The 24,582-nt window shown below is 43.1% G+C and overlaps 1 protein-coding gene across 4 annotated transcripts in view; it reads left to right on the top strand.

Annotated features, from left to right (window-relative positions):
- Positions 1–24,582, top strand: part of PSPC1 (paraspeckle component 1) — a 101,413-nt gene that overhangs the window by 15,323 nt on the left and 61,508 nt on the right. For 3 of the 4 annotated variants that reach the window (XR_008319480.1, XR_008319481.1, XM_053309689.1), the window contains exons 4-6: positions 923–1,119; positions 2,457–2,541; positions 9,440–9,548. Coding sequence is in view for 2 of the 4 variants with exons in the window: in XM_053309689.1 (XP_053165664.1) it covers positions 923–1,119; positions 2,457–2,541; positions 9,440–9,548 (391 nt within the window). In the remaining 2 variants the exon portion in view is untranslated. Of the gene's footprint in view, positions 1–922; positions 1,120–2,456; positions 2,542–9,439; positions 9,549–16,609; positions 16,781–24,582 lie in introns of those variants that run through there. The other variant, XM_053309690.1, reaches the window with a different exon arrangement.

Raw genomic sequence — 24,582 nt, 5'->3', positions numbered from 1 at the left:
TGACACAGGATACAGCATACAGAAGTATTGAAGAAATAAACCTTTTCTGATGAAAAGTGTGGGCTATTTTAATATTTAAAAAACAGCTTGAATGTTACTACCAGTAAAATCATTTGTCATAAATGTTGAAGACGTTTGCAGTGGAATGGTGGAGCATTGTACTACAACTTAGGGAAGGGCTTCCTTGGTCTACAAAGGAAGCAAGAGCTAGTGAGCAGTTGAAAATATTCCTGAATATTCTCATCACTAAAACCTTTGATACATCCTTTCATTTCTACAAGGAGTAGCAATGCAGTGCAAGAGACATGGCTGGTTCTAGTTTTTGAGGGACTTCCCCCTTGGCAGTGGCATAGTGATGACTTTTCACCCAATCCATAAATTGTGATTGACAATGGTGACAAGTAATGGCTACTACTGCCTTCCTCTCTCCATGCTCCCTCCTGCCCCCAGATAATGGTAAGAATTGTACCCAGGGGACTGCCAGTACCCACTATAGACCAGAGAGAGTGGTAGGTGAGCAAGCAGGCACAGTGGTGATGGATGGTGGACCCGGCAACTTGTTCTGTTCACTTACCCAAGCAAGTGGTGGCTTGGATTTCTTGGCTGGGAGAGAAGCTGCATGGAGGAAAGCCACTAGGGTATTGTACACCTCACCTAAGTACCCCTTTTGCTTTTAAAATTCAACCATTCCAGCTCTTCTTTCTACATGATTAGAGCAGTTCTTTGTTAAAACTCATAGTGGATGCTTCTGTATCTTGGCCCTGAGTCAGCTAGAGATAATGAAATAATTTTTTATTGGAACACTTGGTAGACTTGAGGAAATCATCCCTAGTTACATGGAAATTTATCAAACATTTCCATTTTGCTTTTACGTTTATGTAAGTAAAACCTTTTAGACATGTGTACTGTCCCCTTCTCCTAGGGATAGAGAACAGCCGCCGCGTTTTGCCCAGCCAGGAACATTTGAGTTTGAATATGCTTCACGATGGAAGGCTCTTGATGAAATGGAAAAGCAACAGCGGGAACAAGTTGATAGAAACATTAGAGAAGCGAAGGAAAAACTGGAGGCGGAAATGGAAGCAGCTCGACATGAGCATCAGTTAATGCTAATGAGACAAGGTATGGTCCATTGAGTGATTTCATCTTGTTGGCTGGAGAAGTATTGGAAATTCTCTACTGAGCTGCCTGCATTGTGCCAGGATATCTCTCTCTAAAATCCTCATAAAGTTTTATCTGTATTCAGATTTTTTTGTGCCACTAGCATAGAGCTTTATCTAAGAAGTTGGGCAATGTCAGAGCTACCTATAAAGAAGCATATGAAAATCAAGCTGTGTTCATTATTTGACAATGTTATTATTAACAAGTAAATTTTAGCCCGTTGAATAACGGGCGCTAGGAAGGGAAGAGCAAATCAGCGGCCGGGTGGACTCTGGGGGCGCCGCTGCCGGTCCGGTGCGGGCCACACCCGCCTCACATTCCTGGCCGGTCTCCCCGGCCGGGCAAGGGCCCCTAGGACTCCCAGCCGCCCGGCTTTGGCAGCGGCGCCAGGCCTCGACGGCAGCTCCGCCACCACCTCGGCCAGCTTCCCCCGCCGCCTCTTCCCCCAGCCCGGCTTCGACGGCGCGGCCAGGCCGCAGCCATGGCTCCGCCGCCGCCTTGGTGGCGCCTCGGCCAGTGTCCCCCACCGCCGCTTACCTGGCTTCTTCGGGGTGGCCGCTTCTGGCCGTCCAAGATGGCAGCTGGGTCCTGTCGTTCGTGCCTCCCTTGTTCTGTTCTGGGCATGCACTTCGCGCATGCCCAGAACAGGCGAGGCACAAACGCACGCTTGGTGTCCATCCACGGACGGACACCAAGCGTTTTATTAGAGAGGATAAAATGAAATGCATGTCAAACATGTTATTTAAATCTAAGAGTTTTATAGCACTGAAGCCAGAGCTACCATGTGCTTGAAAGCTGTAGTTCATTATTTTTAAGAATTTTGTTTGTCAGTTCTAGCCTATGAGGCACAGCTTCAGCTCATTGATAGGTTCTAATCTGGTATTTATTGTTGACTTAGAAATCTATATTTTCCCCAATAGTTCCTATTAAAATTATCAGGGCCCAGAAAATCCACTAGTCGTCTTGTCTGTGACGAGTGGAAAAAGTCATGTCCATTAATGTACCACTGTGGTTTGATGAATAAAATTTTTGTCTGGTGGGTGAACAGAGCCAACATTTTTTTGACACCTGAAAATTATTACTGATACATGCACCATTCTAAGGGCAACAAACATTTTAATGCTATGACTATGGTATAAAGTGCACTAATAATCTGCTAAACTATAACTTGTAGTTAAAATTTGCATTCCTTAAATAGTGACTGATATAGTCATACTGTGTGTGTGTTTGTATGCACCACTATACATGCATTCATTTGTGCTACAAAAATAATTGCTAGCTGTTGCTTTATTTCACAGATCTTATGAGGCGTCAGGAAGAATTGAGACGTTTGGAAGAACTTAGAAATCAGGAGCTACAGAAACGAAAGCAAATACAAATGAGGTAATTTTGATCATGCTTGGAGGGCCACGGTTCTTAGATGTGTGAAATATGAGACTTTGCAACTCATTAGCTTGCATTTTTAAACAAGCTCTGGTTCACTACAGCCTTTATAAGTGGGAGGGGGGAAATGACATGGTGGTGGTTTAGTTCCTGTTTCACTTCACTGATCCCTATGACAATCCCAAAAACAAGGATAGAGCTGGTAGTGATAACTGCCATTGTTGCCCCCATGATCTGGATTGTGATCCATTGTATCCATAAGAAATGGGTTCTGCGCCTGCGCAGGGACCTCTCGGGCTGATTAATTAGCTCCTCTGCACGCCCCATCCGTCTGCACATGCCTTGCCATGACCGTTGAGATTGGCGGTTGGGGCGCCTCCCTTTCAGTTTTCTCTTGACCGCCTAAGCGATCACACCTCGTAGCTGTTGCTCCTCGATTGAACTTGTTTGATTTTAGGCTTGACTCGGATTGAATTGGTTACTCTAGTGCTAAACGGACTAAGTACTTAGTAAAGGTTGTTATATCGGTTTGACCTTGGAACGGAATTTGAACAACGTTTGATTATTCTAAATGGACTGGTTTGTCGAAAGATTGTTTGCCTTCGTGTTGACTCGGAACGGAATACAGACTTTGCTTACTCTACGGAGCTACCTTGTTGGTGAGGCAATGGAAGTTAAAACTTTCAAAAGATGTGTAAAATGCCGGGCCAAGCCACCGTCTACAGATTACCACGACGTGTGCTTGATGTGCCTCAGAGAAGAGCACAATACTGTGGCATGTAAAGTTTGTTGCTCATTTTCAAAGCAAACGAGACAGAATAGAGCGTTACACCTTCGGGCGGCGTTGAATGAGGAGGCCCTTCGCCCGCCGACGCCTCAGCTGTGTGCTTCGCCAGGCTCCGGTACAATGTCGGGAGCCCCATCAACATCGAACGCACATTTGGCGTCGAGCTCCCCGGGGCCAAGTAACAGTGGATCTGCACAGCAGCAGTCTAAAACTGCTGTCGAAGATATCTTTAAGAAACCCAAGGAGGTTTCAAAGAAACGAAAACACAAGGATAAGGATTGCCATTCGAAGCGGGAGGCTGAAAGCCTAGACCGGCGAAAGTTGTCTCAACATCGGACCTCTTCACTGGTGTCTGCGCAGGCTTTTGATGAAGACTCTGACGAGTCTATCTCAGCCTCGACATCGACATCAACGACGTCGACAGCGCTTGTCTCGACATCGAAAGCACTTGCCTAGACGTCCGTAGCGAGCGCACAGTAGTTGAAAGCGCCATCTACATTGGAGACGACTCACTCTGCCCTGTCAACGTCGAAGTCGACGTTGACGACGCAGACAGTGTTCATGGTTCCACCATCAACGTTGACAGTACCTGGACAGATTCTTAGTGGAAGCTCGGCATCGACGTCGACATTGAATGTGCCTGCGATGAGAAGGATTCCCCAGCTGCTGTCTCCAGCGCTAACCCCAGCACAGCCCCCTTCAACACCGAGAACTCCAGGATTGATGGGACATGACGGGGGACTTCGTGAGCTGCTAGGCTCAGCTTCGAGCACCCCTTCAGGATCGACTTTTCAGGGGTTCCTGACTGCGGGGCTAGATGAAGATCTTGATGTGGAAGAACTAGTGAGGTTGCCTTGAACCCCTTCTTACTCGCCTGTACTCATGCAGGAGTCGGGTGTGGGGGCGCCTGCCCCGACATTACTACAGGGGCAACCTTCATTCCAACCTACCCACAGCTGTGGCTTCCGACACACTTTACCAGCAGATTATGCAGATTTTCTACGTTGGAGAGCTTTGCAGGAGCCTCTGTCTCAAGCCCCAAATGTTCGTCTGGATCCAGTTGCAGACATTCCTACACTACCTGAACCAGTGGTCCAGCCATTGGCTCAACCACACCCGGAGCCAGTCGTTCAAATTCAGCCACCACTTGTTCAAGCACAACCTGGACTGATCTTCCCACCTCACCAAGAGCCGATGGTTCAGACTCACCTTTCAATGAATCCACCACAGCTGCCAGTGGCTCAGCCACAGGTCTGTGCGCCAGTTGAGTATGTTCCGGTAAAGCCTGGGGGGAAAGGAAGCGAAAGTCTACACCACCACCTTCAGAGCCGCCTTCCTCCCCCTATGACACTAGCATTGATGATGGCTCAGGGGCTAGTTCAGAGTTGGACGACGTCAGTCGCCGGTCAGCCCCCCCCCCCGGATGTTCCGCCTAGACTCTCAACTTCACCAACAGAGGAGTTAAAGGCTTATCATGCTTTAATAAGGGACATAGCGGAGGCGCTGGGGATGGAGATAAAGTCGCGCGATGCAGATGTTGTGGACCCAGTGTATAACATGATGAGGAAGTCTAATCTTCTCACCCAGTTGCTCTCACCATGATCCCAGCAATCAGCAAGGCAGCTAAGATGGCATGGGAGGTGATGAGTGTCGTGGCTCCAACATCTAAACGTATAGAGAATTTGTACAGAGTCATTGAGGAGGAAAATACTTACCTGCTGCGCCATCCGGTACCCAACCCGTTGGTTGTGAGCTGCGCTTCTACCTCCAAGAGCGGCCACCGCCATACAACACCTGCAGATAAGGAGGGAAGGAAGATTGATGTATTGGGCAGAAAGATATATAGCACAGCTAGTCTGGCTATTCGTATTGCCAATTATGCAGCATGTATGGCTCGTTATAACCACCTGCTATGGGATGCTCTCTTGCAAGACTCCACTTCTATGACACCAGAAGAGTTTCAGTGGAAGTTTAATGACACTTACGAGAAAACTACTGCAGTGACACGGCAGCAGTTGAGTGCGTTCAAACATCTAGCTGAGACAGAGTCCAGAATGATGGTAACAGCGGTGAGCTTGCGCAGGCATGCATGGCTCCGCTCTGCTACTCTTCAACCTGACATGAAGGACAGGGTGGAACCTCTGTCATTTGATGGGAAGGGGTTGTTCCATGAAGACACAGACACCTCTATGGAAACTTTAAAAAAAATCACAGTTTACAGCCTGTACGTTTATGGTACCCACAAGTGGGTCCAGTTCGATATCTAGGAGTCGTAATTATTATCGGCAGAGACCCAATAGATTTCAAGACAAGAAAGATTATAAAAGACAATACCGGACCTATCAACGTAATAGGGGGTATAACCAGAAAGCAAAGGGGAAAGTGATGCGACAAAATGATAAGGATACTTCAAAACAGAGCTTTTGATGGGACTGTTTGTTCACTGCACTGCCTTGGCAGATTTTACAACCAAACTGTTGGTCTAATTCCACCACCACCGGTCGACCAATCCAGGACCCTATCCATCGGCCCTGTAGTTGCCAGAAATTCCATCAGACTGGCAAGCCATGCCCAAGCATGGCACAATATAACATCAGATCAGTGGGTCTTACGTATAGTGCAAACGGGATATGTGTCTGAATTCGAGACCACGATACTTCAGGAGGAGATCAAGGTATTGCTGGAGAAGCAAGCGATTACACCTGTGCAGTGGACGAACAGATCGATGGGTTATTATTCCCGTTACTTTCAGATCCCAAAGAGAGACGGGGGGATCCGGGCTATAATGGACTTGAGGGGGCTCAACTGTTTCATTCTGGCCAAGAAGTTCAGAATGGTCACTCTGCAATCTATCCTGCCTCTATTGGTGCGCAAAACGTGGGCAATGATGCTGGATTTGAAGGATGCCTATTTTCATATCGGCATCCAAGAGAGCCACCGCAAGTACCTCAGGTTTACAGTGGGAGGACAGATATATCAGTACGTGGTGCTCCCATTTGGACTATCGACGGCTCCCAGGGTGTTCACCAAGGTGATGGCAGTTGTAGTAGCCTACCTGCAGACACAGGATTGAAGGTCTATCCGTATTTGGACGACTGGCTCGTGGTCAATCACAGCAGGGAGTTGCTAAAACAACAGGTACAGCAGCTGGTGCACCTGTTAGAGAGCCTCGGGATCGACATCAATTGGAAAAAGTCTAAGCTTGAACCGATGACTCGGGTGAGTTTCATCGGAGCAGTACTAGATTTGGAGAAAGTGAGAGCGTTCTTGCCTATGGAACGTGTTGGCCAGATACACTCTCTCATCCACCAATTTATAGAAACCCTGCAGCAACCGGCAGTACGGATTCAGAGGTTGCTGGGGTTGATAGCTTCGTGTACCATGACCGTAGAGTACACGCGGTTACACATGCGCACGCTGCAGCTGTGGTATCTCCACAACTTCCGCCCCAATGTGGACAATCAGAGCATGCACTTGACACTGCCACCGGAGGTTCTGAGGAGCTTACGGTGCTGGAGGGAAGAGCGCAATCTTGTTCAGGGAGTCGGATTCACATCACAGGTTCCTACGTGCCAGGTGACAACCGATGCGTCCATGACAGGATGGGGGGCGCATTGCTCAGGTCACTGCATCCAAGGGTCTTGGACACAGCCTCAGGCTCGGCAACACATCAACTATTTAGAGCTGATGGCGGTGTTCCTAGGCCTCAGAGTGTTCGAGCCGCTGGTTGCGGGAACGACTGTGCAGCTGGAGCTGGACAATACGACGGTGATTGCCTGTGTCAATCACCAAGGGGGGACAGTGTCCTTAACATTGTGCCTGTTGGCCCTAAAGATTTGGGATTGGTGTATTCAACACCCAGTTTACCCAATGGCAATCCACATAAGGGGAGTGGACAATTGCTTGGCTGACAGACTTAGCAGAATCGCCGACTTTGGCCAAAGACACGAGTGGGAGATAAATTCCGTGTATCTCAGGGAAGTGTTCAAGATTTGGGGGGTCCCATCGATAGACTTGTTTGCAACTCATGCCAACAAAAAGTGTGCCAGTTACTGCTCACGTGCGGGCATAGGCCGGGACTCCCTAGGGGACGCGTTTCAGCATACCTGGAAGGTGGGTCTGTTGTACCTCTTCCCACCACTGTCGCTGATAGGGAGAACAGTCTCATGGGTGATGAGGGACAGGACAGACTGCATTCTTCTGACTCCCTGGTGGCCACTCCCTGGTTCGCCCCGCTTCTGCAATTGTCAAAAGGTGCTTTCCGCAGATTCCCTCCGGCAGCGGATCTGTTACAAAGAGAGCAAGGAAGGGTGTTGCATCCCAAGGTCCAGACGCTGAAGCTGACTGCATGGAGAATCAGGTTCTGAAATATATCTTACTGAATAGCAGACGGGAGACTACAAGGCGTAGTTATGCTTGCAAGTGGAAGCACTATCGGGCGTATATGAAAGGAAAGGGGATCAAGTCCTTACGTGCAACGCCATGTGAGGTTTTGATGGACCTAACCTCGCTGAAGTTAAAGGGCCTGGCCAACATCTCGGTTAAACTACATTTGGCTGCTATTTCATCAAGGCATAAGGGCTGGGATGGATCTTCTGTCTTTTCCCACCCAGAGTGTAAACGTTTCCTTAAGGGCATCAATAACTTATATCCGCCTGTGCGTCACCCGATGGAACAGTGGAGCTTGTCATTGGTGTTGTCAGCCCTAACGGAGGCCCCGTTCGAGCCATTGGCAACAGTACCAATTAAGCTTCTGATGTTAAAAACAGCTTTCCTGGTGGCAATCATGTCAGCAAAGCATGTAAGTGAGCTGACAGCTCTACGGAAGGATAAGCCTTACACACAGTTCTATCCGCACAAGGTTGTTATGCGTCTTGATCCACAATTCCGGACGAAGGTGGTGTCGGAATTCCATTTGAATCAGGAGATAGTCCTACCTACCTTTTTCCAAAATGCAGAAACAGACTTGGAAAGAGCGCTCCACACATTAGATGTGCGGAGGACTCTTCTATATTACTTGCAGCGGACTCATTGTTTTAGAAAGAGTAAAAAGCTTTTTATCTCATTTAATGGACGTTGTAAGGGCTGTCCGATATCTCACCAACTCTTGGCGCACTGGCTAGTAGAACTCATCTTTCATGCCTATAAATGTCAAAAGGTAACACCACTTAGGACCGTGTGGGCCCATTCTACAAGGGCTTATGTGGCGTCAGCAGCATACCTATCGGGCATCAAGATGTCGGATATCTGCCTGGCGGCCACGTGGTCTTCTCATCTGGCTTTCGTCAAGCATTATGCTCTAGATTTGCGGATGGCACAGGAAGCGAATTTTGGGAGGACTGTTCTGAAGAGGGTATTAGCGTAGCTATGGGTCATCTGCACCCGCCTCCAGTAAGGGGAAAGGCTTGCTAATCACCCATTTCTTATGGATACAATGGATCACAATCCAGATAAACAGGTAGCTTACCTGTAACTTATGATCTGGATGTGATCCATTGTATTCATAAGTCCCTCCCAAACCATCCCCGCTGCAGAATCAGTGGAAACAAAGAGACTAATCGTCGTGCGGATCGTCCCAGTGGGCGGTCTGCGAGAAACCTGAAAGGGAGGCGCCCCAACTGCCAATCCCAACAGTCACGGCAAGGCACGTGCAGGTGGATGGGGCGTGGAGAGGAGCTAATTAATCAGCCCGAGAGGTCCCTGCGCAGGCGCAGAACCCATTTCTTATGAATACAATGGATCACATCCAGATCATAAGTTACAGGTAAGCAACCTGTTTTTTTCATGGTGCAGCACTAATAGTGCCTGTTCTTCGTTTGTTATATTTTAGTTATAGTACTTCAGGAGCTTTAAAACATGTTACAAATAAAAAACATTCTTTATATTTTAGATAGGTACCAAGGAAATTAGGTAACTGTGCATAGAGTCTTCATAGAGGTATAACTCAAGTATTGACCAAAGTAACACTGATTCAGAAAATAACCAACATACAGTAGAGGAAGTGGTAGAGGTATACGACTCTTTCACGACTGATAGTTATGTGTTTGTGAATGGTGTGATTGCATGAAAATGTGTGGTAATTATCTTATGAAGTTGTATTCTAACTTCTAGACATGAAGAAGAACATAGGCGACGTGAAGAAGAGATGTTGCGCCAGAGAGAGCAGGAGGAACTGAGAAGACAGCAGGAAGGAGGATTTAAGCCAAATTTCATAGACAATGTAAGTAGAACATTTCTAAATGAAAAAAGGACACTTCCCTTGTACTTGCAAGCTTTTCATGGAGCCCAAGTACTCTCTCCCTGAATACATACCCTTTTTTTCTTCATGAGAATTTTATTTCTTTAAATAGTTACCCCTGGAATAAATGAGAAGACCTTTTCTTTCTCATAATTTTCCACAGTAGAGAAAGTGGCCTGGTAATGACAATAAAGAATTTCATTAAATGGATTTTTCAGCTTTTCACCTTTTGTATCTGAGTTCTATAATTTAAGACTTCGAATCTAAGTATTAGCACTGATAGAAGTGAGGCTACATGCTGTTGTCTAAAAGGCTTTTAAAGCTGAGAGAGGCTTCCAGAAAGGTGTCTGTTCCAGCTCACCTGGAATTGTACCACTTCAGAATACAGAGGCAGGGGGAGCTAAACTGTAGGGATTACCTTTGCGGAGAGGAAAAGGAAGACCACCTGTAATTTCCTTGGATCCAAATTACACAAACAAGAATTGCATTTATTTTAAACACTGGTTTTCATGGAACATTTGTGATATGATGCAAAATTAATGTATGAAAACTGGAATAAAGTGGAATTAGGTTTAATGTTTGCTTTTCTCTCCTGTTGAATTATAAATTGCCTCAAACAGTTCTTACTATCTACCAATTCTGCATGGGATCAGCTGTGCCAATATCTAATCGTACCTCCAAAATAGGCAGCTGAAAATAAAAATAGATTCTATGTATTTTTGTTCTTTATAAAGAGATGAGGATACATGGTTTTTCAAAACATGAAGCAAGCTACTATAAAGGTATTAACAGAGAATAGAGCTAGATACAGATGAATGGAAGATAGTGGAAATAGTTCAGAAAGTACTTTTTGAAGGCACAGAAGTGTCAAAATGGTGTGTTAGACCCTATGTTTTTGAATGTATCCTTCATCTCCATCTGTAAGTGGATCTGTCTGTAGTGTAGAATGTGTTTGCCTCCAGGAAGAAAGAAGGCTGATCTAGGTCTTCCTCGATCTTTCTCTCCAGTCACAGAAAGGAGAGTGTGAGTTCTATACCTGGACTCCTTTACACTGAAGTCCTAGCTTTATGGATAGGATAGGATTGTCCTGTATAGTTAACTTTTATTTTCTTTAAGCTTGTGCAGAGGTATGCCATTGCCATTCTCTTTTTAGAGAGGTCTGCTGAAAGGAAAGAGCTTGCAGTGTTCCCACAGTTCATTCTTATGGGTCTATTTTGCCTGCCTTCCAGCTGCTTTGTTTCCCACTAAGCCTGCATCCTTTTTAGCGTGTTTCTGTCTGTGCTTGTCTATCTCTGTGTTGTATTGCTGCCTTTGTGATATTGCTATGCCACCTTTGGCCCATCATCTTTATTCGTGGAGAAGCCTCTGCCAGTCTGTGTAGACAATACTGAGCTAGATGGACCAGTGGCATCTCAGTATATGGCAGCTTCCTATGATGCTAACTGTTTTGCACTCTCAGCTGTCACGTAGAGTGATTTGTAAAAAGTACACTTGCTTCACCTAAGTGTTTCTAAATACTGTTTAAGAAAAATCATCCTCTGAAATTTTTAAAATGCAACTCTAATGCAGTTTTCATGGGTGTGTGTGTGTGTGTGTTTTATGTTGTAGGAGTCTTAAAATTTATTCTTAATTTAACATAGGACTGATTCATATGGCCTTGTGCAGCACTCAGAGACTTGCAGTGGAATGTGTTAACTGCCTCCACTGAAAAAGCATGTGTTAAAGGTGATGTGAGGTGGCATGAAAATGCTGCTCGATTTTGCTGTGTTGCACATCGCTTGTTACAGTAACTGAGTAAAGAGCATGTATATGTGAATCTATACATGTAAGGGGGAAGCATAGTGAAATGAAGTTTGAGAAGGTACATATTATCCCTACTTTTTATTTAGCATGGGAAAGAGATATAAAAGAGCAGTGGTGCTAATGTTGTACTCCTTTCTTAATTTTGTTTTAACCCACCCAGAACCTGGATGGATTGCTATAGGAATACAGGATATCTACGTAATTTAAGAACTTCAATTTATAATTATATGAAAAGATCACTTACTAATTTTGAAACTGTATTTGACACAGTTAAATATGCACTTGTCATTCCCTCCTCCTCCCCCTCCCCCTTGGTCTGAAGGTCTGCACCGTAGCTTATCCTTTAACGGTGAACTAAGTACTATAACTACTTGGAGTTGGTATGAACATTTTATACAATAGGGCAGCTGAATGAGGAAAATAATGTATTTTAACTGAGCAAATAATTGAAGAAACCAGGGAAAACATGTTCACTTTGCCATTATACCCAACAATTTGCTTCTAAGATACTTTGAAAAAGAAGAGTGTTTCAAGATGTTATGGGACATACAGTAACTGCATTATACTTGTAGCAGCAGTTGTAATAATATGCTGCTAATGTGCTGCTACAATAAAATGTTAAGGCTGTTTTTCATAAGACTGGTATGAAATGTGTGCTGCATTCGTGTAATTAGTTTCATGCGGAAATATGGTATTGGTATGCTCCAAGTTCTGTTGATTTAAAAAAATCTGATTTCATGGTTTTATGGTGAACAGTATGTGAGCAAATTTCAACTGAAAAACTACAATATAATAATCTTTTTCAAACAGTGGAAAACTTGAGGAATTCTGTAATGTTTTCTGTAACGGAGGCCTCGGTCATTCAGCTCTGCTTTCAATAGAGAGCCTTGTTCACTCAAGGACTTCCTGTTCTCTTCTTCCAGAGGAAAATATATGGGTGTATAATGGGTGACTGAAAATGTTTTGTTACTTTTTTGAGGTATAGGGTCAGATTTTCACCCATGGTTTTCATGAGTGTCTACAAAGACTCATGTGTCTACAAAGACACATACTATAATATTCTGTGAATATGGTTCAGTCCTGCATGTGCAGGGAATTTGGTTCAGTTGCATGTCAGATGTAGGAAGTGTGTGTGCTGCTATGGGGAGGAGGGGATGAGAGAGTTTGGGGGAGTTACATTCTGCATACTATAGCTAGAATCCAACCTACTATGTATAACTTGTTTAACACACAGTTGTACTGTTTTGTAGACTATTAGTGCCTAAGTTTTTATTCAAACAATAATGACAAATATAGTTGGAGCATCAAGCTACATAAAGAAATAAAATGAGAGTTGAAACTCAAAACTATCAACTCTAAGCACAAGGATTAAAAAAGAGTATATTATCATCTGGACTTGGTAACAGTCTCTTCATTACTGTCAGCAAATAAACAGAAATAAGATAAGCATCTACATCCAATATACCAGAAGAGACAGTGGAGTGAGTGTAAAAGGAACAATCTGGTTTTCAAACTGTTTCAGACAGTGTTCAAACTGTGTTATCCTAGCATTTTAAATATTTCTAATTGTTAAGGATTAATTCATGGTTTCATTTGGAGTGAATTCTGACCCAAGTGTATTTTTAAAGAGGCAAGTCATATACAACTTACATATATCTGCCTTTGTCTCTTGTGGCGGGGGGGGGGGGGGAAGGAAAGGAAAGATTGTGCTGTCGAGTCAGTGTTGACTCCTAGTGATGACATTCCATGTGATTTTCTTGGTAGAATACAGGAGTGGTTTACCAGTGCTGCCTCCTGAGTAGTATGAGGATGCCTTTCAGCACCTCCCTATATTGCTGCTGCCCAATGTAGGTGACTACAAATGTATTTACTAGGCACAGTCTGGGAAGCACACCAGTGGGGATTTGAACTAACAGCCTCTTGCACTCTAGGCAAGCTGCTTCCCTGCTGTGCCACCACAGCTGATTAGTAATATGTTAATTAGTAATATGGACATTCTGAAAATATTCAGTGGAAATATTTCTGTTTAAATGTGAAATGTTTTGCAGTTGAATGTTTTTAACTTATTCTTCTTTACATAGGAAAAGCTAGTAAAATGAAAGTGTGTATACTGCAAAGCTAAATATTTTTCACTTTGGTGTTTTTTTATCCATACAAATTCATATTTGAAAATCACTCCTAACTTAAGTGTTTTCTTGCCAGTGTTTATTTTGTACCCTTTTATATCTACTTGGAAATGTCTTGAACAGTTGAGATTTGTATGAGAAACATTTCAACTCTTTTCCTTGAATATGCCAGTCAGGGATTGGGAAATCCACTAGTCTGCTTGCCTGTGATGAGTGAAAAATGATGCCTGAGAAGTAATGTACTAACATAGCTCGATGAATAAAATTTTTGTCTGGCTGGTAAACAGAGCCAACATTTCTTGATCCCTGTTGCCAGTGAATTGCTTTGAGGCCAAATTTTTTTCCTTTGCTAAACATGCTGAGGTTGCTGTAAAGGTGAATACATGGCTGCATTCCTGTTGTGTTTAGATAAATTAACACATGCCATGTAAACGCATGCTGCATCTTTCCAAAAGAATTCAATTCTCTGTTTGTATTTGGTCTTCTGCTGTCAAGTATTTGGAGTCGCGTTTGTTTTTACAATATGTATTGGAAAGCCAAAGTATTCTCAATATGAACACTGAGGACCCACCCCACCACCCCGCTTCTAGATTCTACACGAATCTGGAAGAATTTTCTTCTAGATTTTAAATGCAGTGGTGCCATCTTTGCAACACACAGTGCCAACAAAATTTCTTATTTTTGATAATTTGGTTAAAATATCTGAGATTCTACTACCTGTCACATTTTTGAGACTAATATTAGGGGATCCTCTAAAGCTGATGTAACATTAAGATTTTAATAAATTTTATTTAATTCAGTGCTTCACACCAGGTAAATGGACTCTTACCTACAATTTAGACTTCTCATCCAAATTCTCTTAATGTTGATTTTTAAAATCTTGGTATGAAACATATGATTATCATGATGATGACAATGATGACGGTAAATCAATCATCTGGTTTAGCACTCAGTTCCACACTGGAGTGGAAAGACTTTCATTTTGGAGGACTTCTTCAGTTAAACCATGGATAAAAATAACTCTGAGTTCTCAGAGGAAGAGAAGTGTAAAAATAAATAAATAAACCTAATGCATATTACCAGTTCATATGTGGAGTAAATGAAAAGACAAATATTAAATTTACTTGCATCATTCCTCATTGACACAGTACCTATTTAAAGGTGCTGTCATCATCATGGATAACAGAAACAAGATCACCCCATATTTCTTTATTTCATCTGATTAAATTGTGGCCTAGAAAACTACTGACCTTTTTACCTACAACCTTTGTACCAGAAAATTAGTTGTGTTACAGGATGTGCTTTTAGGATCTATCTAAGCTTGTTCTTTTCAGAAATAAGGCTTAGAGAAGTTTGAGCCTACATGACAGGTTAATTGTTAATCTGAGTTAAAGCAATAATAGAGCAAAGCAGCAGCAGTAGCAAACAATTTTGTATGTGACAAAAAGTTTCTTATTGGAGAATTGGAATGTTAATGTGCTTCACAAAGTTATGGTTTTGAATAGTCATGAGCAATTTTAGAATTAAAAAAAAGAAGAGATTCAAATCCAGACTCAGGTTGCCTTTGGGTTTCCTCAGTTGACTCTTTCTTACTTTACAGTTTGTAAGTACAGTGCTCCTTGAAATTGTCTTTCATGAAATGCCCTTTGTAATCAATGCTATGCTGATATCTTAAGCTTTGTCTGTGCTAGAATACCTACTATATAAGCTGTATTAGAAGCTTTAGAAGTAAATTACAGGTGGATGTCATTATCCACAGGGGCTCTATTCCTGCCGATTTCTGCGGATAAAGAGACCTTAAGTCAGTGGCAATTGGGGAAGTTATGTTCCTGGAGGGCAACACCCCCCCCCCGGCAGAAATTGGAGAATACTGTGTCATGCTCTGCAGGTCTCCATCTTTCCAGGAACCCCCCTGCCCCCAACTGCACCGATTTCCCACAAAATGGGGGGGCTTTTTGTGTGGAAAGAGCCACAAAATGGTGGCTGGAAATGACCTCAGAGGTGATTTCCACCCAACTAGGAAGTGTGGATAACTGAATTTCAACCCTTTAAATGCCCGCATATACCGGGGCCGAGTGCACATGGCCCGACAGTGGATAGGCGAACGTGGGTGCCAGGACCACATATGAGATCCACCTGTACTCTTCTTATAGAAGCTTTTTCTCCTGAGTTCTTAACTCATATTAATTATTGTTTTAACACCCTTATAAGGAACATGGACCCACATTCTGGGTTGGAGCTTTGCACACTACAGTTCCCTGATGTAGCTTCTAGCTTATCTAAGAACTGGGGTGTGGTTTAACCAGAGGCAATCTAACCAGTAATCTAACCAGAGGCAATCCGCAACAGCACTATATTTGTAGTTTTCTCACTACTTAAATGAAATGGTCCTTAAATACTTCTCTAAATGATGTCTTTTTTGTGGCACACAGGCCTGTAAGAAAAGGCCCCTTTCTCCTTTCTAGCTACCAGCATTCTGAGCTTACATCAAAATAATTTTAATACAGTTGCTGCCACCATCTTTATTTATATTGTCCAGAAAGGTAGGAACTTTCAGGTATGAAAAACTTGAAAACTGAGTTTTATAAAGCAATGTTGAATGTCACCATTATCCAATTCTGGCTATGGATTCCTTTTGATGCTTCCCACCAACCTTTAATTGCATATAATTTTAAATTAAATAGCATGCCCCAGGACAGCTGGCTTGTAGGATGAAATAGAGTTTCTGTGCTAGTCCAAGTTTAACCAGAAGAGCTGCTTTAATAAAGATCAGAAGGATATTGGTATAGGACAGGAACAAAATAAAACACAGTGTAGTGAAACATACCTTGTTCTGGGAATGCTTCTGAGTTTTAGAAAACTCCTTCCAAAACAGGTCATACAGATGCAAAAGGCACACACTTCCATGCCCTACCTGGAGAGGTGGATGGGATAGCAAGATAACTGACTTGATTATGGGATATTTTTCAGAGGTTTGCTCCAGTTGAAGACACAGTGAGGCAGTTGTCTGTTGTGGCCAAGCTGTTCATGGATGTACAGCTCATTTATGATATGTGGCTATTTAGGCCCTGCAGCTGCATAGTTGATCTTCCTTAACAATTAATACCTTAACAGGTAGAAAAAAGTTGGGCCTTACATTTCCTGCTGTCAGAAGGAGAGAGGATGGTTGCTCAAAACAGTTTTAACAAAGTGAGTGATTCTTCAACTGAGCAATTTTTTGGGGGGGTTATGTGCACTAAGAAAGTTAGCATCACTGGAGGAATGCTGTAAGAGGTGATATTAACCCCTGCCTGGAAGTGATCCTGTCCAGGACTGGGTTGATCATTCATACTTGTGTACTTTGAGGTACAAGTTGGAGGTTAACATTTATTTTATTTAACATATTTCTATACTGCCCGAAACTTAGGTTTCTCAGTGGTTTACAATAAAACAGTACAAATTAAAACTTAAAATTTAACACAGTGTTAAAAACTGTAAGTCTGATTAAAAGCCTGGGTGAACAACTGTGTCTTAACTGCCTTCTTAAAAGTTATCGGAGATAGGGAGGCTCTTATTTCAGAAGGGAGCACATTCCAAAGCCTCAGAGCAGCAATGGAAAAGGCCCATCCCTGAGTAGCCACCAGATGAGCTGGTGGCAACTGCAGATGAACCTCTCTAGATGATCTCTATGGGTGGTGGGGCTCATGGAGAAGAAGACATTCTCTTAGGGTCTCTCCCCTGCTAACCTGGCAAAGAGGCACCTTTTAACGGGGTGATTCTTTTTATTTAGCAGGGAGAGAGTAACTGACCCTATCCACCCCTAGCACAGTACCTCCAGTGACTGTTGCTGGTGTCTATCTTGTTTCTTTTAGATTGTGAGCCCTTTGGGGCCAGGGATCCATCTTCTTTAGTTATTATTTCTCTGTGTAAACCACCCTGTGCCATTTTTGGAAGGGCAGTATAATAATAAATAAATAAATACCCAGGATCTAAGCTGTTTAGGGCTTTATAGGCTATAACCAGAACCTGTATTTTGCCCAGAAATTTTTTGGTAGCCAGTGTAGCTCTTTCAGTACAGGAATAATAGGGTCTCTCTGAGATGACCCCGAGACAAACCAGGCTACCTGTACCAACTGCAGTTTCCAGACCACATACAAACAAAGGCATCCCTGCATAGAGCGCATTGCAGTAGTCAAGTCTGGAGGTTACCAGCATATTTACCACTGTTCTGAGGTTGTTTATCTCAAAGATATGGACACCTCTGGCATATCAGCCGAAGCTGATAGAAAGTACCTCTGGCCACCACCTCAATCTGGGACACCAGGGAGAGGTTAGGATCCAGAAGCACCCCCAGACTGCTTACCTGTTCCTTTGGGAGAAGTGTGACCCCAACCAGAACCGGCAGGTCAAAATTGTCCCCACACAATAAGCACCTCCATCTTATCTGGATTCAATCTCAGCTGCTCTCCCCCACCCCCATCTAGCCTATCACTGCCTCCAGGCAGGCATTTAGGGTGGTTATGCCTTCCCCTGATGATGTTGACGTGGAGAAATACATTTGGGTGTCATCAACATTTTGATAACACCCTGCACCAAGTCTCCTGATGATCTCCCAGTGGTTTCATGTAGATGTTAAAAAGCATTGGAGACAATACAGAGCCCCGAGGGTCACCAGACAAACGTTCAGATTTTGAAGACAACAGTCTCCAAGGGATAGCATCTGGAATCTGCCCGAGAGGTAGAGCAAAATCTCTGCAAAGCAGTGTCTCCCACCCCCAACCCCCTCAAACATTCCAGAAAGATATTGCGAAAGCCGCCTAGAGATCTAAAATGACCAGCAGAGACACACTTCCTCTGTCAATTCCTAATTGGAGATCATCCATCAGACCAACCAAGGCAATTTCCACCCCATAGCCTGCTCAAAAGCCAGTCTGGAACGGGTCTAGATAATCAGTTTCCTCTAAGATTGCCTGGAGCTGCGAGGCCACCATCCTCCTCTCAATTACCTTGTCCAGCCACAGAAGGTTGGAGACAGGCCTATAGTTGCTTAACTCTGAAATTGATCCAGCCTAACCACATAAGAGGAGTTGCTGGACATCTCTGCATCAGACACGGTAGTAATTGTAGGATCTGAGACTGTCAGCCCGAATATAAGAGATTTTATCCACAAAGAACTTATTAAAAATGTAACAGTGGTTAACACCTTCTGATTCAAGGGAGGAGGGGCATATACTAGCCCTCACACAACTCTGAGCAACTCCGTTGGACATGAGCTTGCGGATGTAATACAGGCAGAAAAGAATCACATTTTTGACGCATGTATTGCCTGAGCATAGATCTTCAAATGTGCTTTATGTTGTAATCTGTCAGATTTGAGTTGAGTCATTCTCCACTTGCACTCCAGTCTACCTTGCCATTCCAGCCCCTGTAGTTTTTCCGTATACCAAGGGGTCAATTTTGAAGTGGGTCGGAGAGGATACTTAGGAGTGATAATATCTACTAACATGGTGAGCTTGCTGTTCTAATTCTCCACTAGGGCATCAACAGTGTCATCGGCAGAGTCAACACTAAATCCTTCCAAGGCTTCTTGCAATCCTATTGGATCAAATTACCTTCTTGGGCAGACCATCCTAATAGGCCCTCACCTCTGTGGAGGTGGGATATGGTTGTGAGTCCAACCTTAATCAGATGGTGGTCCGTCCATGACAATGAGGAAATCACAGGAGTCACCACCCATGGAACACCACCTTGACCAGAGTAAAAGACCACATCAAGAATGTGACCAGCAACCTGCGTCAGTTCCAGGACCACTTGGGATAGGCCCATAGTAGTCATGGCTGCTATAAACTGAGCAGTCCTGGACAAATTGGTCCCAAAGTGAACATTGAAGTCTCCTACCCCAAGACCTAGTCTGTCAGCTCAGTCAGGGAATCTTTTGGGCAGCAAGGTGATCAGTACACCAACAGAAGTCCCGTCTGTTCCTGGTCCCCAAACTTAAATAGACATATTTGATATGGTCAGGCACTTCAACAGGGATCCTTGTTAAGGGAGATGTTGTTCTTATAGACCACAGCTACTCCACCTCCCAGCTCACATCCTTTTACCTGCTCCTCAACAGAGTACCCTGGAGGAGGAAGTTGGGACCAGACTGGGCCAGCAGCCTCCCCCAACTAAGTCTCTGTGATACATACCAGGTTGGCCCCTTCATCCCGAATCAGATCATGGATGATTTCTGATTTATTCTGGACTGACCTGGCATTACAAAAGAGCAAGGCAAGGCTCTGTGGGTGGTAGGCACTGCTCCCCAAGGTCAGAGAACTCGCAGCCTTTCCTCCCCATGATGCATTGTATGCAGCTTGGTTCTAGGAAATTCCTTATGGAGATAGAAACCTTCTGATGTTTAATTCAATATATTTAAATATACTATATATCATGCAATGATACTAAAATAATATTTTATATCATACTGTGCATTTCCTCTATGGAGATATAGATAGATAGATCTCTAAGGTGTACCCGTGGCTAATTCCGTGTGTAGCAGCTCTCTTGAGAGTTCATGAGCAGAAGCACCATGCGATTGGGCAGTGGGGACTCCATATGCAGATAGAGAGGAGGAGCCTGTGATGGTTAAGATCAGTTGTAATGCAACTGCTACTGGGTGGAAGATGTTCTTGATTGTAGAGGAGAGGAATCTATCTATCTATATCTATCTATCTATCTATCTATCTATCTATCTATCTATAGTGGGTGGGGATCTGTGAAGAGAGGGGTCCTGAGTGAGGAAAGAGCCCCTTCAGGAGAAGGAGGCTGCCGCTATGTGAATTAGATGAGGAAACAAGATGAACAAGATCTGTTAACTCAGGAAGGGCGGGAGAGAGAGAAAGAGAGAAAAAGAAGGGATAGGAAGAGACAAAGAAGGTAAGGGCAAGGGATGGGCCTGAGCCGGTCAGTGACCTGAGGGGAACAAGCAGCTATGGTGGTGGCAGCAGCAAGGAAGTTCCCAGTCAACCACTGCTGCTGTTTGGGGCTACTGAGGCCATTGGCAGAGGCAGGCAAGGGAGGGGCCCGGTCCTGACAGCGGCCTGAAGGGAACGCGTGGCCATGGCGGTGGTAGCAGTGAGGAAGGCCCCGGTCAACCACTACTGCTGCTCCTATGGGAAGAAGCAGGGGTGGGGCTCAGGTGAGGGTGGAGAGGTCTCTGGGGATAGGGGTTGAGGGGGGCTGTAGCGGAGGTGAGGGGAACAATCAAGTACTAGTGTGCAGTACTGTGTGGGTTAAGCTATAGTTACTATATAATGCTGACTATGAATATTTATATACCACTTTTCAACCAAAGTTCTCAAAGCGATTTATGTTGAAAAAGCAATAATAAATAATAGGATGGTCTCCTATCCTCCAAAGAGCTCACAATCTAAAAAGAAATATAAGGTAGACATCAGGAACAGCCATTCGAGAGATGCTGCTTTGTGGTTGGGATTGCCTAGAGATAGTGGCTCTGTCTCTGCTTTGTTCTCTTTATGCTAAGTTTAAGACAGTTGCCCCTCTAAAGGGTAACTCTTTGCTCAGTTAGCAGAGGGTATAGGGATATACCTGGCTGGTCATGGTACGCATATGTCTTCTTTAATGCTCTTATTCTTACATGAGGCACCCAGTGGTTTCCCATCCAGGTTTTTGGTCAGATCTGTGATTGTTTAGTTTCAGCAGTCCTGTAGCATCAAAAGCTCTGATGCTATTCACTGGGCCCTTAGTTTACATAGTTGAAAGTCACAGCCAAGGCTAGTGTTCCCATTGTGTTCACACAGCAAATCAGATACATGTCCATTTGTCTCATGTAATGATACGCAGAACGTCTTGCACACAGGAAACAGTCTTATACTTAAGACCATTTTTGATTCATCTAGCTCCTTTATCTTATCTACATGGATCGGCAGTGGTTCCCCAAGGTTTCAAGCAGGAGTCTTTCCCAACCTTTCCTGGAGGTGTCAAGAATTGAATCTGGGACCTTCTACATGCAAAACAGATGCTCTACCACTGAGCTACAGTCCCCTGACTAAAGTGAAGTCATGGGTGGAGGACAAAGTGGTCTTCTGGTAGGCCCTATTGCCCCTAGGTTGGCAATGGCGGTGTGGGGAGATATATATGTAGGGAATTCAGCATGTGTGAAGCTGCCTCCAGCTGATGGTAAGCTGTCTCTCTAGCCTGAAAAATTGTTTTCATTTTTCATGAAAGGACTGAATTTTGTAAAGACAAAAGTCCACTTCAACCTCTTCTCTTTAACTTATCAGATAGGATTATTTTAAGCATTTTGCTAAATAGATATGTCTGGAATATCACTTAATTGTTTAAAACTTTAGCATTTCTTCAAATAAGGGCAAAGTCCCTTGGAATGGTGGTGGAATCTGCTTTCTGAAGAATTTTTCTTTTCTTTTCAGGTAAGCACTGTTTACAATAAACAGTTTGCAGGTGAACCCTGAGATTACTTATCTGAAGTAATCCTTTGGGGTGTCATTAATCAGAAGCATGTATGCATTCTTTGTATGTTATATATGTTCTGTTTTGCTTTAATTATCTCAGGTGTTCAGATTTTGGGGTTGTCAACATGGTAAAAATGCAGTTGTGAAACTAGATTTTGTCAACTGTATACAAAGAATATAATGAATGGCTCATGTAAATATTGTTCTAAAGGTACTTCAGTGTGCAGTATTGGTGTAATTAGGACCTGTAATCACAGATATGGCTGGTTATTTGGAATCCATATGGATACATCCAGAGTGTTGTGCCTCTTTCTACCTCTTTCCACCTAGAGATACAGCCTTTTGTTAAAAGGCCCTGTTTTATGTTTTGCCTGCTACACTAGCCTCTGTGGTACACTTTTCCCCCCTGTATGAGGTTTTTGATAGCCTTATCAATAATCTTCTGTTTTACAGCAGGTGCACTGAATTTTCCCCAGCCTGTGATTGCCCACCCCCAGTCAGCTGAATATCCCTTGATATTGCAGCAGGTCAATGGGTGAAGGGTTCGACAGGCAACAAACAGCTGATTGTAACATGGTTCAGTGAGGGGGAAAGGGTGCTCGGCTGATATCAAAATGAATGAAAGTGCTTATGAAATCCATATTGAGTTTGAGGTTAATTGTGCTGTACTGTAAACAAGATATTTAGCCCCTTCAAGGAAGACCTTATTTCATGTATTATAAATTTAAAAAGAAATATGTGGTTTCAGTAACTGGGGAGATTGCAGGAAAACAGTGTGCATAGGTTCAATATATGTAGTTTTTGGCACTGTATGGAACTTGTAATTTAAAATATTAGATCCAATTTGGAAATATGCTTAATCTTCTAATCTTTTAATGTTTCATTCCTACTGTTCTGACTTTCTAAGGTGAGTGAAGCAAATAGTGTTTCTAATACAAATATGTATTCTTGGATAGGCTTACTTGAAGAGTGAAGGAGAGAATCTGTTTTCAAAGATAATTGAGATGGGCTTTCTTTAGTTGGTCATACTGCTACTCAGTATTAAATATGCACAATAATGTCAAAAGCTCAGAAGTGAATATTAATTATGAGGTAAGAAACTTCATTTAAAACTGTCATCTGATTAGATGTCAGCTCTTAAGGGTTAATTCCTCTTGTCTATTTAAATTGTCAACGTCTTTAAGAAAAACATGGTGCTGACATATGATTTACCAAGCTTTACAACCACAACTGCATGCATATTTGGGGGATACTTGATTTTAATGGAAACTTTTATAATTTGTTTTTGGAAATAATTGAAATATTTACCACTAACTATGCTCAAATAAAGATGAGTTAAGTGCCTTAGATGATGTGGCACTTTGGCAGTTTATTGGAGATATGTTTTATTATGAACATTGTTTCATGTGAAGACAACAGATAACATTTTAACTTCATCATAAACTAGAGTTAGTACACCATTCTGGTGTCAAGTATCTGTAACTCTTGAAATGCCCCAGGGCCAATGGTATTTTATGTGACAAAGTTGTTGTAAGGCATCATCTACCTATTACATCTGAGCAGCGAGCATTTCTTTTGAATACTGTCTCAGGTTCCAAGGCTGAGACTCCCTAGTGACCAATAAAAAGCTTTAATTCTCTGGAGCATGATAAATCATGGAGCACTGTGTAAGCCGATAATAGTTACGGAATTTCCTATCTTTCAAAATAATAAGAGATCATTCAGATAGAAATGCTCATCATTTGAAAATGTAAATATGAGAGCTGATTTAGTGGCTAACAGTGAGATCTGGAAAGCCCCCAAGTCAAATATTTCCTTGACCACGAACTCACTTATTCCGTATTCTCTCCACATTGTCCCCCCTTTTGCAATATAGGAATAACGCTGGTTTCACTTGCAGGGTTGCTGTGTGGGTTACTAATGTATGTGAAGCACTTCACATGCTTGAAATACTTGATATAAATGCTAACTGGGCTAGTGCAGATGTAATGCTTCCCTACTCTTAACCATTCTTAAGGGATCAGGTACAGGGTGCAGTATCTTATGCTCTTTTCTCAAGGATGAATTCTTGCTGCCATTGTCTGGTAATGTATTATGTTTGCACAGCCCTTGACTAACGTTAACCACAGTTGATGCTTAACACAGGATTTGTAACGGCCTTTCTGTGAGGCACAATCCAAAATGGGCTTACAAAACTCATTTTGTAAGCCCAAGATAATATTTAGACTAGTGTTTAAGTGCATTTGAAGCTGAGGGAAATTTTAAAGCTGTTAAAGAAAAATATTCAAGATATGCACTGAGTCAATACAAGCCTCTGAGCCTAAGCAAACATTTTCAATTTTATCTTACTTGTTATACCCAGTTTTTCAACTGTAGCAACCAAGGTGATTGTAACATAAATTAAAAGAGTGCCACACTAAAAACAAAACACTAAGATGAAATGGCAGAAAAATTAGAGAACCACATCCCCGTTAAAAGCCTGAGAGAACAGCAGTGTGTTAAACTAGCATCTACTAACTGATACTAGATCTAACTGAGCAAAGAGGCACCTTTTAAAAGTGGTTATTCTCTTTATTTAGAAGGGGGAGAGCAACTGTCCCTATCCAGCCCCAACACAGCAACCCCCCAGTTGGT

Source organism: Hemicordylus capensis, chromosome 3, assembly GCF_027244095.1.
Source record: "Hemicordylus capensis ecotype Gifberg chromosome 3, rHemCap1.1.pri, whole genome shotgun sequence".
NCBI classification, from domain to species: domain Eukaryota; kingdom Metazoa; phylum Chordata; class Lepidosauria; order Squamata; family Cordylidae; genus Hemicordylus; species Hemicordylus capensis.
Note: the sequence above shows the minus strand (reverse complement) of the source record. Positions and strands in the feature narration are given on the sequence as shown.